Here is a 17,494-nt window from a genome sequence, read left to right on the forward strand (position 1 = left end):
GGAAGAACCAGCCCCAGCCCGAGGGGAGCCGGGAGGGCCGAGAAGCACCGGACGCACGGTCAGCCACCTCAGCAGCCAGTCCCAGCCGCCGCGCCGCCTCCCCCTACCCGGACCCGGAAGTGCCGCAGCACGCCTCCTGCCGTTTGTGTGCGCCGCCAGACCTCCGGCTGCCGCCCGCGCCGCCGGACTATCGTTCCGGGCAGGAGCGGCGGCGGCTCAAGCACGGCGAGGCCTTGCAGCAGAGGGCGAGGCCTTGCAGCAGAGGGCGAGGCCTTGCAGCAGAGGGCGAGGCCTTGCAGCAGAGGGCGAGGCCTTGCAGCAGAGGGCGAGGCCTTGCAGCAGAGGGCGAGGCCTTGCAGCAGAGGGCGAGGCCTTGCAGCAGAGGGCGAGGCCTTGCAGCAGAGGGCGAGGCCTTGCAGCAGAGGGCGAGGCCTTGCAGCAGAGGGCGAAGGTCGGCCTGGTGGCTGTTGCCGGTCATATCGGGTGTGACTGGCCCCGAGCTTCACACCTAGCCTCACCCCGGGCGGGAAGCGGGCCCTCGGCGGGAGGGCGTCTGCCCTGCCTCGACGGCGGCTGTGGCTGCCGTGGCAGTGAAGTACAGGGTGTTTGTTACAACAGCATCGGAACACTCCGGTGAAGTCATTAACACGTCCTGAGGTACAGCAGTAGGGGAGCCTGCGGTAGGTTTGTCAGGTCAGTCAGGCCCTCGCTCAGAGGCCAGGTAACAATTAAGGCACTGTCAGGGTTTTACATGGTATTTCTGTAACTAACAAATAATTTCAGTAATTAATAGAAGAATGCCAGAGCCTGGGAAAAGGCCATTAGTTACTTGCGCTAGAATTACAGAATCATAGAATAGTTTGAGTTAGAAGGGATCTCCAAAGGTCATCTAGTCCAACCCGCTGTCATGGACGGGAACACCTTCAGTAGATAAGGTTGCCCAGAAACATGTCCAGCTTGGCCTTGAATGTCTAACTGTACCACTGAATTCTAATGCTCATAGCTTACTTCATGAAAATAACTGCCTGTTACCCTGTTAGCAAAAGCACCTCTTTGTTCTAAAGCACAGAACTTGGAATACATTCATTGCTGCATTTATTGTTACCTCCAGATACCTGAAGTGCTTGGAATAGTGATTATCTCCATGTGCAGGCAGAAAATGGATTGTACTTCTCACTGAAAATGGGCTGTTGTATTTATAGTTGCTGACTAATCACCTTTCCCAGCTGCTGTGATTAGCTGTGATAAAGATTATAAAACTATATTTAACTATGTAACTTTCTTCTATCACCCTTACTTTGCTATGCCCAGAAATTAGAATCATAGAATAGTTAGGGTTGGAAAGGACATTTAGATCACCTAGTTCCAACCACCCTGCATGGGCAGGAACATCTCACACTACACCATGTCACCCAAGGCTCTGTCCAACCTGGCCTGGAGCACTGCCAGGGATGGAACATTCACAACTTCCCTGGACAGCCCATTCCAGTGCCTCACCACCCTTACAGTAAAGAACTTCTTCCTTATACCCAACCTAAACTTCTCCTGTTTAAGTTTGAATCCATTACCCCTTGTCCTATCACTACAGTCCCTAACAAAGAGTCCCTCCCCAGCATTCTTGTAGGCCTCCTACAGATACTGGAAGGCTGCTACAAGGTCTCCACGCAGCCTTCTCTTCTCCAGGCTGAACAATTCTGCAATACCATACCAGTTGTTGCCAAATGGAGTACGACATGGTCCCTACATCTGGGAGTTTACAACAGCAACTAGTTCACCTTTTGAAACCAAGAGGATGATTTGTTTAAATACAAATAAAAAAGCCATTTCAGCTGAATGGATTAATGTCAGAGTACTTCAAGGACAACATGGTGATCAAAAGTTGCCACAGGATGGATTGGCCTTTCTGAGAGTGAGGCAGCAGAGAAAAAACAAATTCAAGCATACAGTGGAACAGAGGGACACATCTGTTAGCAGGACAAACTCACTAATGGAAAAACAGGATCAGAACTATGAAACATTAAAAACTACCAAGATCTGAAATCTGCTGTGGAAAAGAAAGAAAATATTTACATATGGTTTACATATGCCTATATATATATTTTATGTATCTCCAGAACAGAATAATACAGTGGTAGAAAAAGAAAATTACCTACTTAATTACAGGTAGACAGGAAGAAGCCAAATGACATCTACAAAGTGCACATATTTTAGGAATAGGAGGGAATAAGCAGTCTTTTCAGGACGAAAGAATGCAATCATAGTCATTTTACATGTTGTAATTCCACAAGGTCTTTATATTTAAACAGGACCACAGCACAGGTTCTAGAATGGTATGAATCTCAAACTATTTTGTAATAGGTAATGGGTTCAAACTTAAACAGGGAAGTTTAGGTTAGATGTAAGGAAGAAGTTCTTTACTGTAAGGATGGTGAGGCACTGGAATGGGTTGCCCAAGGAAGTGGTGAATGCTCCATCCCTGGCAGTGCTCAAAGCCAGGTTGGAGAGAGCCTTGGGTGACATGGTTTATTGTGAGGCGTCCCTGCCCATGGCAGGAGGGTTGGAACTATATGATCTTAAGGTTCTTTCCAGCCCAAACCATTCTGCAATTCTATGATTCTACCTAAAGTAATTCCAGACAGCACTGAACCGTCTCATGTCATCAAGAGTTTCTGTTTCAGAAGCATCACAGTGAGGATCATCTCAATAAAGCTAGATATTTAGCCAGTTTTTCTGCAGAGCATTCATAACCTTCCTGGATACAGTGGAAGTGTGCCAAAACTGGGTTTGACCTCTTGAATTGCAGGAAAGTTGCCGAGCATCCGCTTTTAAAAGGGTGTCACTCTGCATCCAAGTAAGACAATAAATGAGGAAGAAAGTATTTAAACAGTAGTAACATTTCCTTAAATAGGAGGGGGAAAAAATCTTACTGCTTCTGTATCCTTCAGCCTGTTGCATTTATCAGGAGCAATTTTTATATATAGAGGAAACGGTAAAGAAATGAATTGGTTTTCAGTAAAACCATACTTGGGAAAAATCCAAGATATTGTGAAGGAAGGCAATGAAAACTACTGAAGATGGAAAAAAGGGGAATTCTTCTATTTAAGAAGTAAAGATTTCCTTCTAGGAACTGAAATAAAAGTTGAAGTTTCAGCTACTCCCATTAGATCCCAACATCCTGTCTTAAGAAGGAAAAAGCCTAATTTATAAAATGGAAGAATGGCTGCAAGCTGAAAATTTTCATAGAAGAGAGAAATGAGACTTCTTTCAGAAAAGGGATACTTTATCATTGTCAAGTCCAAGAATTTAAATGCTGGACAGGAATGCAGGATATACAATCATTTTGCAGATTATGACTGTCCAAATGGTTCAAATCCCACCATTATTTTGAGATTAATAAATACTGGATGGCTGCTTCTACAGTTTCACATCAATTAGGTTTTTCATTACCACAAGTTTTTTAGTTGAATCACTGTCATGGAAACTGGTCCACCATACTATGCAATACAAACCTGTGGTTACATTTGTTAGGTGCTGCTTTATCTGACCTGCAAAAATGTACAGATTAGGTAAGGGTATGTTGCCACAGTTACCTTGATCAAGGATGTTTATCAAGAAAAATGGATGTCTCTGAGGCATTTCCCTTTGTACACCCATGGAGCCAGGTGGGCATTTTCTCAGAGAAAGACTGAAGGGTAAAAAGTTCCTGTTAAACACACAATACTTGTGAGGAGAGTCTGTCATTGTAAGTGGTTGCTGTATACCCACTGATGTAGGGCAGTGTTACTTGAGAAGATTTAAAGAAATGTTAACTGCCTTTTGCAGAAACCCAGTCACACAAGTAAGACCACATAGCAGACTGTTTACATGTACATGCAGATTAACAAAGCTAAGGCTGAGAGACTGAGGTGATAATCATGTAATAACTTTAGTTTGGTCTGAAGTATACCTTCTTTGAGGATATCAAGAGACCACTTTTCCCTGATAGTTAAGTGACAAGTAGTTACAATTTCTGCCTAATTTGTGTCTTGCATTTGACTTGGCTTTAACCCCCAGCCGTTAATTCTTATTTCACTCATCTCAATTTCTCCAAGAAAGAAAAATGTTTCTTAAACTAGTATTTTTTAATCTGGCAAGTTCAGAGCACCATTGACAAGACCCTTTTCAGTCCTCCATTGATAGGTTAGAACAAAACCAGCTCACTAACTGTATGCACCAGAAGTGCCTGCTTAGCAGTGTCAAGGTTCCTAACAGCTCCAGGACTGAGCAAGTAATTTACTCTGAGGGGTTGCCTTGCTGGACTTCTTAAACTGCAAAGGTAAATACCTTCTCCTGGGGTTCTATGCACTGCAGTAATCCTATCTTAAACCCAGAAGGGTGGCAGAAGGGAGTATTCCTACATATCTTCTCTCCCCAGCTTTTGGAAAATAGACCTTTAGCACTTTACTGGGAAATGTGGAGCAATCCACATACAGCTGTCTCTCTCTCCCCTTGGTTTATTTCCTTGTGCCAGCCACGGGCAGGGCATCCCCTTTTTCCATCCCATCTGTTCAAAGCTTTGCAGGAAAGGAGCATGATGGTTCTGCAGATACTTTGCAGGCATTGTCTGAGAGGCCAGGAGCCAGTTCCTCACAGACTGAAACTCAGACCACTGCCAGAGGAAGCCTGGAGCTCGCTGTCAGTGTCCTGCTAGAGGAAGGCCTATTAAAGGTTGTCCTGGGTTCAGCAGTAGCAGTCATTTTTCCCCTTCTTGGTAGCTGGTGCAGTGCAGTGTTTTGACTTTCGGCCTGGGAACAGAGCTGATAGTAATGTTTTGGTTTGGCCAAGGACTTTGTGAGCCTCATGCTCTGCCAGGGAGGGGGGGAAGCCGGGAGGAAGCAGAGACAGGACACCTGACCCAAACTGACCAAAGAGGTATTCCATAACACAGCACGTCATGCCCAGGATGTAACGGGGAGTGAGCCGGAAGGGCTGGGAGACTGCAGGGTTGGAGGAGGTATCGGTCAGGGCTTGGTCGGGCTGAGGGGGGGGAGTTATCGGTTGGTTGGTGGTGAGGTGTTGTATTCTCTTCCCTTGTTATTTCCTTTATCATTATTATTATTGGTGGTAGCAGTAGTGATTTGTGTTATACCTTAGTTACTAAACTGTTCTTATCTCAACCCATGGGAGTTGCATTCTTTTGATTCTCCTCTCCGTCCCTCTGGGAGTAGGGGGAGGGAAAGAAGGGGGGGAGTGAGTGAACGAATTACCTGACTGGGTTTAAACCACGACAAAGGTGCAGACTGAATCTTCCATTCAGGTACTTTTTAGCACTTTCTAAACATCAGAATGATCCTTAAACTTGGATTAGGCTTCTTCTGGTACTGACAAAATACCCAGAACTCTCATCAAGAAAAAAAAGAAATCTGGATGTACAGTGAGAGATCATTTAGATTGCAGGGATTTGGACAAGGACCTCTTGTACAAAGAACAGCTTAACAACTATACAGCACACCAGGCACAGAACCCTTGGCCTAGCTCCTTTATAGGGTAGAATCTAAGACAGGCACCTAAGAGAGGGAAAACAAGGGATAGTGTTGCAGAATGACTCTAAGAGCAGAACCATAGAGTTCTGGAGGACTGTGCAAGCAAGGCAGGGGGTGGCCCCCACAGGTGGCCAGAGACCGGACCTGGGAGGAGAATGTGGAGGAAGCTGTGGGGGCTAACCAATACTGTTATGCCAAGAAGGAGTGGCTGAATACCACTCCTATATATGTGTGAACTGCGTCACAAATAAAGTAGAAGTTGCTTATCACCCATATTGGGTTGCCCTGTCTGCTTCTCCTTGCCGCGTACAGGATAGCACTGACTACCATCTGATTTCAGACTGAGGAAGTACTGAGACATCTTCCAGGTAGATGAGACTGAAGGTTTTCAAATGAAGGACTTGCCAAGCTTTCAATTTCTCTCAGCATTCCCATAGTGTCTTCTGTTATTTACTTAATCCACTAAAACTCTTATAATTAAGTGGCTGATAAAATTGGAATATCAATTTTATAAATACGCAAGTGTGTTTGTAGCCATCAGGATTGCAGTGTGAATGATAAGGGCTCAAAAATCAGATGTGATATAACTGCCAGAGCAAGGTAGATTAGTGCAGTCGCAGTACCGAAAAAGAGAGTTCAGAAGAACCATTGCTGTTGCTGGAGAGGGACTCTTCATCAGGGACAAGTGATAGGACAAGGGGTAATGGGTTAAAACTTAAATGGGAAGTTTAGATTGCATATAAGGAAGTTCTTTACTGTGAGGGTGGTGAGGCACTGGAATGGGTTGCCCAGGGAAGCTGTGAATGCTCCATCCCTGGTGGTGTTCAAGGCCAGGCTGGAGAAAGCCTTGAGTGACATGGTTTAGTGTGAGGTGTCCCTGCTCATAGGCAGGGGCTTGGAACTTGATGATCTTTAGGTCCTTTCCAGCCCTACACTTTTCTGTGATTCTATATCTTTCCTTTAAATTAAGGCAAAAGTTAAAACCCATTTTTCGGAAAAAAAGAAAATTGTTAAGAAAAATTTGAAATAACCTTCATCAGAGCACCTTCTTCTAACACAATGCCTTTATAAGCAATAGAAAAATAACACGGCTACACTGGTGAGGTTGTTTTTTTTTCATATTAAAATGTATTGCCAAACAGATAAATGGCAGTTGTAGAAAACTGTACAATGAAACTATCAATGCTTCTAACAATTTTAGTAAGTAAAAAAAGTACACAAAATGTGGAAAAGATACAAAGAAAGGTTATAAGCTTATGAAAACATTTGCATGTACAAATCTATCCCCAAGGTAAAGTATAAAAATGTATATTGAATTTATACAGATACACTCTGGAAAGCATGTCTATTAAAACATTTTTCCTGGCCTTATAAAGGATACTAATAATTTATATTCTGGATGAGAATTAATTTTGCAGCACTTTCTCTCTGAATGCCAAGTTCACAGACAGCTGCTGCTTACACAAAAAGTCCTGTTACTTACTGATGAAGAATAAAGTGTTTTGCCTTTAAACCCATTGTTTCCTACCAGGATGACCTAGAAAAGGTGTGCAAAGCATACGAGCCTATAGCAACACTAATAGAACATTAACACAAGTCTCATCCTGGACCTCTATTCCCTTAAGGCCATGTGTAAATTTGTTGCATTACACTGAAAGAGGAGAATAAAAAAAACCCCAAAACCCCCAAACCCCCACAAACTCCCCCAAAACACCAAAAAACCCCCAAACCAAAACAAAACACCCCAAACAAACCAACCACAAACACAAACACCCCCAAAACAAAACCAACCAACAAAACCCCAACACAAGCTACCCCTTTCACCCACCACACCCCGTAAGCAGGAAGTGATCTTGCACCTCTTGGGCAAAATTCCAGATGATTTGTGACATACAGCAAAGCGTTTGGAAACACAATACAAAGTCTTATTAAACTGATTTTTGACTTGCCAAAATTATTCAGCATGATTAAGCGCATGATTAAGCGCTCCACTAAACCCCTGCAGAAAAGAACAGTGTAATAAGTTTTGCTATCATTAAGATGTCACCTATAAATAGAATTTTAAATTGTTAACAGCATCTCTGTGCACACTTTTGACATGATATTTATAACTGCCTTCTCCAATGGGCTTTGCAAGTTTGCAAGTACAGTATTTTCAATCAAAGCATTCATACTTAAGAGGCCAGGCTTTGTACTGTCTGGTAAGAACAGAATGTTAGCACAGGTTTTCTAAACTCATCAGATAACTTCACTACATTAATTTAAAACTGGGTCTGCATACAAAACCTACCAACAATGTACAACATCCAGATAAGCAACACAGTGATTACGTAATCCCCGCAATTGTTCTGAAAGCAAATAAATAGTTTAAAATACACATATCGATTTAAAGCATAGAAAATAACCTCCACAAAGTGAAAGCATAGCTAAGTTTCTACACTCCAATTAATAACTTTATCATAGTCCTGAATTCGTTGTTTTATGTGAGAAAGCTTATTCTTTAGGTATTCACAACGCTCCTTTTTCTCCAGAAATGCAGGATCCTGCCAAAAATAAAAACATTTACATTAACACATTACACTTTCAGACTCTTCCAAGAATACTGTATTATCAATTATGTTCTTAATTAACAACAGTATCTAAATATTCTCCAAAAATCACACTTTTCTCCTAGCCACTGTTTCTTATTCCCTGCTTCTCCTTCCTTTATGAAAGACTGGAAAGAGGTTCTGCTTTTATATCCTGTAGTTATTTAGTATGCAGAGCAGTTTTTAAACAGAAATATGCAAATATAAGTTACACACTACTACATAATTTAGATTTTATAGATATGTCATGATATGTCTAATCCCTCTCCCCAAAAACAGAAATGAAGTTTAACAAACATAGACACAAAATTCAAATTTCATGGGGAGAAGGGAAGGAAAAAAGGTATTCATAATGCATTATGTTTTTAATGGAACAGAGGTACCTGTGTACTGCCTGCATTTAAAACTGACAAAGCGAAACTTCTTGGATTACACTGAAAATTACTTTTTGTGAGTCTAAGTTCCAAGCCACAAAAATACAAAACTTTTCAAGGGTAAGACTATGTTTTCTGTTGTTAGCTTATCTGCTGGCTGTGTCAGCCAGTGAATATAAATGAGCTGGATCCTCAAAATAACCAGTCTTCTGAATGCAGAATGCTGAGAGATGAGACATACTTTCAGGAGATGAAAATGCTTAACTGTTGGTTTAGGTTTTTTTTTCCTCTCCACATCTGGCTAATGGAATAATTATTCACAAGACAGGCTGTTGCCTTGAGTGGAGAGGACTGTGTCCTAATTTTGCCAGAGTAAAATACATAAAGCCCTGTAACCACTACCTGAGTTGTACCAAGCATCACACAGGTCTGCTATTTACATTCTCTTTGCTGTTCATGAGATTTACTAGCAACGTAAAGCTGAAAACACTCACATTTTTCTTCTTCTTGTATTCTTGCAGAACTTTTGATATCCTTTCCTGTTCCTAATGAGAGAGACCACACACTTTTAAACATTTTGAGTTTGCTCCATATCTTCATGTAAATTCTACAGAGTACTTGTGAGAAGTAAAATTCCAATTTGATCAGTCAGATCAATCTATCCTAGTTGTAACATTTTAGTTGTAAACTTTGCATCTGAGAAATAGTGAAAATACATTAACCGCAACTCACTCAAACGTGAAAGCTACTATTGTGAGGAAAAAAAAACAAACAAAAGAAAACCAAATAAACAAAAACCCAAGAACACCAGAAAAACATGTACGCAACTTAACTGCAACTTGGTATACTTGACTGATGACCAAACAAGAAATAAAATATTTTGGGAAAACTTTCTCTCCCTCAAAGTCACTGCCAGTATAACAAGACATTGTGCCCTAGCTAAAGACAATGAGAAACTGCCTAATGCCACAACTGATTTCAGGTACTTACATGCATGCTTTCGGGATGGTGAGGAAGCTGTCTCAGCAAGGCATCCAGCTCATCAAATTTTTTCAATACAGCATGAACTTCCACCGACAGCTCTTTATACTCAGCAAACTGATCATTGAATACTGCTTTGTACCTGTCTCGCATTTCATTCGTTTGAATGGCTGGGTATTTCCTTTAAAAATAAATAAAAGTTTACAAGGACTAGTTTTGGAGATAGGACTTCAGCAAACACATGGACCATTCACCTTGATACTGTATTTCTGTAATGTTTGCTAATCTCATAACCTGCTGAAATCTGCATGTATATAAAGCATTAGAATCACAGAATGACAGAATGGTTGAAGTTGAAACAAATGAATGGAGGTCATATGGTTCAGCCCCCCTGCTCAAGCAGGACCACCTAGACCAGGTTGCCCAGAAATGTGTCCAGAGAGACTCCATAGTCTTTCTTGAAGAAGATTTTCCCAATATTCAGGTGGAACCTCCTGTGTTTCAGTTTGTACCCTGGTCTATGGCATATAGTATAAAAATTAATTTATGCTCTCACACTCCACCGTGGAGAGACATGCCTTTTAAAATGGAGCATGTTAATAGATTTAGCACTTAGGAAATACAAGAGAAGTCAAATTTCAGACACGTATTTTCCCCATGTATTGTATTTTTTTTCTAAATTGTCTGTGTGGTGGTCATCTGTTCCTTTGGCAATTATTACACTTGCCATATTATAACTTTCTGCTTTAACATCTTAAGTGTTGTTTTTTTTTAAATTTCATTTTCTCTATTTACATTACCAGTTCTATGCCATTGATACCAGCCCCCATAATCTATTTTGAACATTGACTTGATAAAGAATTATGAGCTCACATAATGCAGACATGGCTAAGAAGTCATAAATGTATACATGAGAAATGGTGAGTAAAAAGCATCATTGAAGTATTCTCCATTAAGCCTGTTCATCAAAGTCAAGTCACTTACGCTAAGTAGTCCGGCATCACTATAGGTTTAGGAATGTGGCCTGCAGGTATATGACCATTAAGTAGTTCTGGTTTTCTTTCTACTGATTTAAGCTGCCTGTAATTGACCTCTTCTCTTGGTCTGTCATCACTTTCATACTGTTAAGAAAAAAAACAAATGAAAAACCAAACCAAAACTAGTTCTTAAGTTGGTTTTACTTAAAATGTAATATACATAAACTACAAAATACCCAACTCATCTGAAGACAGACATAAAACTACTGAGCAGGCAATCATAGATATTTCTTGCAACCCTTACTGTAATTAGAAAATTATTAATGAGTTACAGTAATGTTGCTAACATAATCTCCATCTTCAGGTTGTCCTAACAGTGGTACAAGTGAAAGAAAAGAAAGGGCCTTGAAAAGATTTGTCTTGTATATCTTAAAAGAATAATTTGAGAAAGTTCCCTTGGATATCCATCTAATTCTTGAATGAACAGGAATCATTCAGTTTTCTGGGGTTCCCTTTTCTCCCTTGTTTTCTGTTTCCCTTTATCCAGAAATAAAAGCAGGTGGAGTTCTGCTGGAACACATAAAAAAGGATCAAAATCTGGTACTGAAGCAACAGAGAAAACAGTGACAGGAAATTCATGGTATCTAACAGGAGACATTTAAAGCTTAAAAAACCACACCATAAATGTTCTGTGAGTCATCAACATCTGCTATACGATCCTATATGACCTTTGCAGTGTACGCAACTTTGTGCAGCAGAAGCAGTAACGCTGCTCATGGTTCAAAACCAGCAGGGAGGTCTTTGGAGCGGCCTCAGAGTTACAGGACCAAGCTCAAATCACAGAGCACCTACCACTATGCTTCCACTGGCCCTCCTCAAGTTAAGCAGCCAGCCAGGAGGAAAGGGAGTCTCTAAAACCCACAGCACATTGGATGACCTACTGTTTTAGCTATGTCAAGCTAAACTCTGTGATATATCACAGAATCACAGAATAGTTCGGGTTGGAAAGGACCTTAAGATCATCAAGTTCCAACCCCCCTGCCATGGGCAGGGACACCTCACACTAAACCATACCACCCAAGGCTTCGCCCTACCTGGACTTGAACACTGCAGGGATGGAGCATTCACAACCTCCCTGGGCAACCCATTCCAGTGCCTCACCACCCTCACAGGAAAGAATTTCCTCCTTACATCCAATCTAAATTTCCCCTGTTTAAGTTTTAACCCATTACTCCTTGTCCTACCACTACAGTCCCTACTGAAGAGTCCCTCCCCAGCATCCCTATAGGCCCCCTTCAGATACTGGAAGGCTGCTATGAGGCCTCCACGCAGCCTTCTCTTCTTCAGGCTGAAGAGCCACAACTTTCTCAGCCTGTCTTCATACAGGAGGTGCTCCAGTCCCCTGATCATCCCTGTGGCCCTCCTCTGGACTTGTTCCAACAGTTCCATGTCCTTTTTATATTGACGACACCAGAACTGCACACAATACTCCAGGTGAGGTCTCACGAGAGCAGAGTAGAGGGGCAGGATCACCTACTTTGACCTGCTGGTCATGCTCCTTTTGATGCAGCCCAGGATACAGTTGGCATTCCGGACTGCGAGCGCACACTGCAACTGGCTCATGTGAAGTTTCTCATCTACCAACACCCCCAAATCCTTCTCCACAGAGCTGCTCTGAATCTCTTCTCTGCCCAACCTGTAGCTGTGCCTGGGATTGATTGCCCTGACCCAGGTGCAGGACCTTGCACTTGTCATGGTTAAACTTCATGAGGCTGGTATCAACCCACCTCACAAGCATGTCAAGGTCCCTCTGGATGGCATTCCTTCCCTCCAGCATATCAACTGAACCACACAGCTTGGTGTCATCGGCAAACTTGCTGAGGGTGCACTCAATCCCACTGTCCATGTCAGCGACAAAGATGTTAAACAAGACCAGTCCCAACACTGACCCCTGAAGGACACCACTCGTTACTGGCCTCCAGCTGGACACTGAGCCATTAACCACAACTCTTCGCGTGTGGCCATCCAGCCAGTTCTTTATGCACTGAGTGGTCCACCTATCAAACTGATGCCTCTCCAATTTAGAGACAAGGAAGTCGTGTGGGACAGTCTTGAATGCTTTGCACAAGTCCAGGTAGATGACATCAACTGCTCTACCTCTGTCCATATATGCTACAGAACTTGTCACTTCATAAAAAAGGGTAAGAGCACATATAGAAGCAGTCATCAGATTTGCTATTTACAGTATATTATATAACCTAGGCCAACTAGTACTATCTTCCTTACAAGGTTCTTGTGAATCTTCTAGGTAGGAGAATGTCATCGGGACTATGTTAAAGAATTAAACCCACTAATAAGTAAATAAATAGGTCAATCAAAATAGTCATAAGAAAAAGAACAACCATTTGAGAATACTAGAAAACAGAAAAATAAATTCCTACTTCCTACCTTCTTTTCTGGAAAAGGGGACTGTGTTTTCAGCTGTCAGAAAAGAAAAAAAACAGACTTCTTAAAGTTTATTTTCAGCAAAAATAGTCTGCAAACCCAGAGACTTTTAGTATCTAAACTTTTTCAAAATCATGCTGTTCAGAGAATTACATTTATAATTAGGTATGAAGAAACTTTGTATATGGAATATTTCCAGAGCAATTGATTTAAAGACTGCTTAAGAACTGTGGAACAAAAACAACTACCCAAAACTCAGAACAATGACAAGAGCTCCCACAGCATAGCTGTAGAGAAAAGCTTGCAGGAATTACTCAGTCCACTTCCCAGCCTCCTTTATTATCTCACATTCCAGTCTGTATTAACTCACTGACACTCTACAGCCTAACTCGTTGCTTAGGAAACAACAGTGCACGAAGCAATAGCTCAACCAGCAGCTGTTTTGCATAGCACTCTACAAAAAGTATTTCCTTTAGAAATATTAAGTAACTGAAAGAACAGAACACAGACAGTAAAAGTGGCTGAACGCCTTCTGTGTAATTCAGCAATCACCTCATTCTTTCCGGGCATACCAAAAGTTGGTTAAAAAACTTCCATCAAAGAGATGCAATGTACTTTTCAAAGGAAAAATCTCAGTTTTATGCAAGGTGGTGGAATGGAAACCAGTGTTAAATTAGAACACTGCAGTCACAGAGCAGAGGAAATGTGACTTTAAACTTGCTCTCTCCTACTGGATTCACCTAAATGCCAATTCACATACATCTATTTTTATGCTATATTAAGCTTTATTAATATAATTTTTTTTATGGTGTTTTCATGTGAAGGAGGTTTAAAAACAATGACTTTGAATTCTCTAGTTGAGAGTGCTACGCCTCTGCTATTACAGTTCATAATTAATCAGGCGAGTATCGAATGCTTCCAGTAAGGGCAAGGCCAGCAGCAATGCAAAATGCTTGATGTGAAAAAGGTGAAAGTATTTGAAATCTTAGATATGAAAACCCAGCCAACTCTGTCAATACTATTATTTCTGATCACTATTGTGAGGAAATCCGAAAAGATGTGAAGAAATACCTTGGAGTTTTGCTTGCAAAGTAAAAGTGGGTTTTTCATGTGCTTACGGTTATTCACACTAGCACTTACTGTGCTGAAAGTGCAGTTTTCATATACATGTTAGTATATTAAACCTCATTTAAGCCTAACCCTGCTGATCAGCTTAATAAGCACAGTGCTCATTTTTTCCTTTGTTTAGAAAATACATAGCAGGACGCACTTCATCAGCTGAGGCAGGAAAAGAGCTGTGTTACAAACAAAACAGAGCCAGCTCCTTACCAAAGTGAATTAAGTAGTAAGAGTCCAAGAATTTGCATCAGACATCTTAAAAAACGCCTTTCATTTGGCGAGTTAAAATGCTGTTAAGACTGGCAGAAGCTCACCCTCTGTGCACCTGCTGCAAAGAAGACACCTGGTCCATGGTACAGAAGGATCTTACAGAACTGCTTTACCTGTGGCATAGAAATATCTTACAACTGCTCCCCATCACATCATACCCTGTAGATACAAAATGATAACTGATGACTTACCTCCTGTTCCATTAATTCCCTGTGCCTTCTAGCTCCTTCATGCCTCCATAACTTCAGAGAAACCACCGCACTAATTAGATAGATGATTACCGTGACAAACAAGAAGACAATTGCTGCTGTCTGACCTCCCTCTACACGGCAAAAAGACGCATTTATCGGCGTCTTAAACAGCTGGTAATAGCAGAGCCCACCTCTGTTGGTATCATTTACGTACACTATAGCAGCTGACATGTACAGAAAGAACAGGACCAAGTTAATTCCGAACTCGGTCAGAGGCCACCAGTTGGAATCGAGGAGAATAGTTCGGTAGTACATGGACATGCCCAGCACCAGCAGCACTACCGTGACTACCCACGACATTCCAGCCGCCACCAGCACAAAGGGCGTTTTGGGTCCGCCATAGGAGTAGCCTCCGTAGGTGCTGCCAGCCGCGTAGCCGTAGGGCTGCGAGTACCCGAACATGTTGTACCACTCGTTGTCCTTGTGCACATAGGCCGTGACACAGGCGAAAACAGCGGCACCCAGCAGCAGCTCGGCCACGCAGAGGATTCTGAGCAAGCCGGCCCAGGACTTCATGTAGGCGTACCGCTGGTTGTAGGCCTCCACCCGCTCGCTGTATGTCTGTCCGGTGCGGCGCTCCAGCGACTCGAAGGGCTCCGCGGGAAGCATGGCTTCGGCCTCCTTCCGCGACGTGTAGCTCCCGCCCGACCCTCCGTACGGATCCTTGTAGGAGCCGGGCACCGACTTACGCTCCGGCGGCAGACAGGCAGGAGAGGCCGGCGGGGAGCACCTGACCCCGTCCGAGACGTACCTGATGTCAGAGGCCGTGCTGTCCCAGCTGGAGTCGTTGTGGCGTCTCCCTCTGAAAAAGTTCTTCCACGAGTCCGGGATGAACCGACGGACCGGCTTGAGCTCGGGCGGCGCGGGGCTGCCTTCCCCAGGGCCAAAGGGAGGCTGCAGGGGAAGCGGAGGCGGCGGCAATGGAGCGGCAGCTCTCGGCTCCGCGTCCCGCGCGAGCGAGATGCCGGGGCTCGTCCCACGGGGCAGCAGGGACCCGCCGGGCCGCCCGCTCTCCGAGCCGGTGCTCCTCGACATGGCTGGCGCTCAGTCCAGCGTCAGGCACTGCCCGGCGCCGCTCGGCCACCTCTCATTCACCCGACGGGAAGAAGCTGCCGCGGGGTCCAAAGGGCGGCCGGCGCCGGACGGAAGAAAAGGACGATTCCGCCAGAGTGTGTGAGGATTCCGGCCCGGAAATGCCCGATGCCACTCCCCGCCCGGCACCGGCACCTGCTCCTTCACCGCCCCACCCCGGCGGCCTCACCTGCGGCGGACGGGCGGCCCTGGCCCGCGGAGGCGGGAGCGGCGGCTTCCGGTCGGCTGGCCACGGCTGGGAGCGGCGGCCCCTCCCGACCTCCCACCGGGCCAGCCGCCGCGGTCCCGCCTGCGATAGCGGAGCTGCGACGCGAAGGTGAGCGGTGTCGGGCCCCTCCATGTCACGAAACGCCGTGACTCCTGTCAGCCAGCGGCCGCCGTGGAGCCATCCCGGCCCCAGGGAAACAGAGGGGTTGAACTGCCTGCTCGGACGGAGGTAAAACACCTCCTTGTGTCGTTTATCTAACGTCCGGTGGAGGCAGGCTGAGAGAGCTGGGCTTGTTCAGCCTGGAGAAGAGAAGGCTCCTTAACGGGAGATATTAGAGCAGCTCCCAGTGCCTGAAGGGGGTTTACAAGAAAGCTGGAGGGGGACTTTTTACAAGGCCATGTAGGGATAGGACAAGGAATAATGGCTTTAAGCTGAAAGAGGGGGGATTTAGATTAAATATGAGGAAGAAGCTCTTCACTGTGGGGGTGGTGAGGCCCTGGCACAGGTTGCCCAGAGAAGCTGTGGTGGCTGCCCCATCCCTGGCAGTGTGCTTGGAGCAACCTGGTCTAGTGGGAGGTGTCCCTGCCCATGGCAGGGGGTTGGAACTGGATGAGCTTTAAGGTCCCTTCCGACCCAAACCATCCTATGATTCTATGATACCTTCCTAGCTTAACTCTAGCCAGGTGCATGACCGTGTGCAAAGTGCAAACAGTTGATTTTATCTCATCTTTTTACTTTCCAGTCATAAGAAATACTGTGTTTAAATTAGACCACTAGAGTCTGAAATTGCTGTTCATGGTATTTCACACAATCTCAACATGTGTGCATGGGGGGGCATGATCCTTACTGACTATCCCAAGTGACATGGAGAGGGTCCTGTCACACTTTCTGTGTGTTTGACCAGGCTAAAAACCCTGGGATGTGGTAGGGGAGACACAGGGGAGGACTTCGCCTCCATGGAGGGATCCTGTGCAGCTGAGCCACAGGAACATGACAAATTCATATAAAGGGAGAACTCTTCAAGGTCCTGATGCAGTGCACAGCGCAAGAGGGTTGTGGCAGCCCTGGGGCTCCTGGTGCTGTTTGTGTGCAGAGCTGCTGATAACTGCCAGCCTACTAAGCGCAGTACTCCCATCTCCCAGTTTCACTGCTTTACCAGGGATCATAGTTACAATAATGTAGCAATAAAAGTTGTAATTTGCTTTTTCTAGTGTGCAGTCACTGATGGTGACTGATGGTTTGGCAGAGGCACCTGCTATGAGCTGGAGGGGGGGTCTTGGAAAGGAATTAGGAGTATGGAAACAGGGATGCCCACAGCCTGTCATTGCTGCTCTAATGCACGTGTTCAGTTAGTGGAGGTCAGTGCCTGTGCATAGAATACACATAGGCAAATGGTAGAGTTGAGAAGGGTATGAGCGAGGCTGGGACAGGCTCTACTGGTGCCTGATATAAACAGCAAGGGACGTAAGGACATTCTATTGCTCCCATCACATTTTAGCACTTTGTGCCATCACCACCACCACTTGGTGATGTCATGGCCGGCATTCTGCTCAGGTGGATTCTAGTACTGCAAAGAAACACTGCTCTGGAGCCAGTGTACAGTTGCTCCTGTTAGCTTGTGTGCTGATGGAAATGTTCAACCTGTGTTCACGTATTCACACGTATTC

General features: G+C 44.2%; 1 protein-coding gene across 2 annotated transcripts; it reads right to left on the minus strand.

The window, feature by feature from the left end:
- Window positions 1–7,514: 7,514 nt before the first annotated feature.
- On the minus strand, window positions 7,515–15,691 carry MARVELD2 (MARVEL domain containing 2). Of its 2 annotated transcripts, XM_057430841.1 has the most exons (6): window positions 14,468–15,691; window positions 12,891–12,923; window positions 10,450–10,586; window positions 9,475–9,646; window positions 8,979–9,029; window positions 7,515–8,065 (listed from the first exon to the last, which is right to left on the minus strand). In XM_057430841.1, the coding sequence occupies exons 1-6, from the start codon at window positions 15,560–15,562 to the stop codon at window positions 7,949–7,951; spliced, it is 1,605 nt and encodes a 534-aa protein (XP_057286824.1). In that variant the 5' UTR covers window positions 15,563–15,691; the 3' UTR covers window positions 7,515–7,948. The 2 variants fall into 2 exon arrangements, with proteins under 2 accessions (XP_057286824.1, XP_057286825.1); XM_057430842.1 differs by lacking the exon at window positions 12,891–12,923.
- Between the last annotated feature and the right edge of the window lie 1,803 nt (window positions 15,692–17,494).

Source organism: Pezoporus wallicus, unplaced genomic scaffold (assembly GCF_028554395.1).
Source record: "Pezoporus wallicus isolate ANWC-B61680 ecotype Strahan unplaced genomic scaffold, APGP_CSIRO_Pwel_v1 contig_7000, whole genome shotgun sequence".
Classification (NCBI taxonomy): domain Eukaryota; kingdom Metazoa; phylum Chordata; class Aves; order Psittaciformes; family Psittacidae; genus Pezoporus; species Pezoporus wallicus.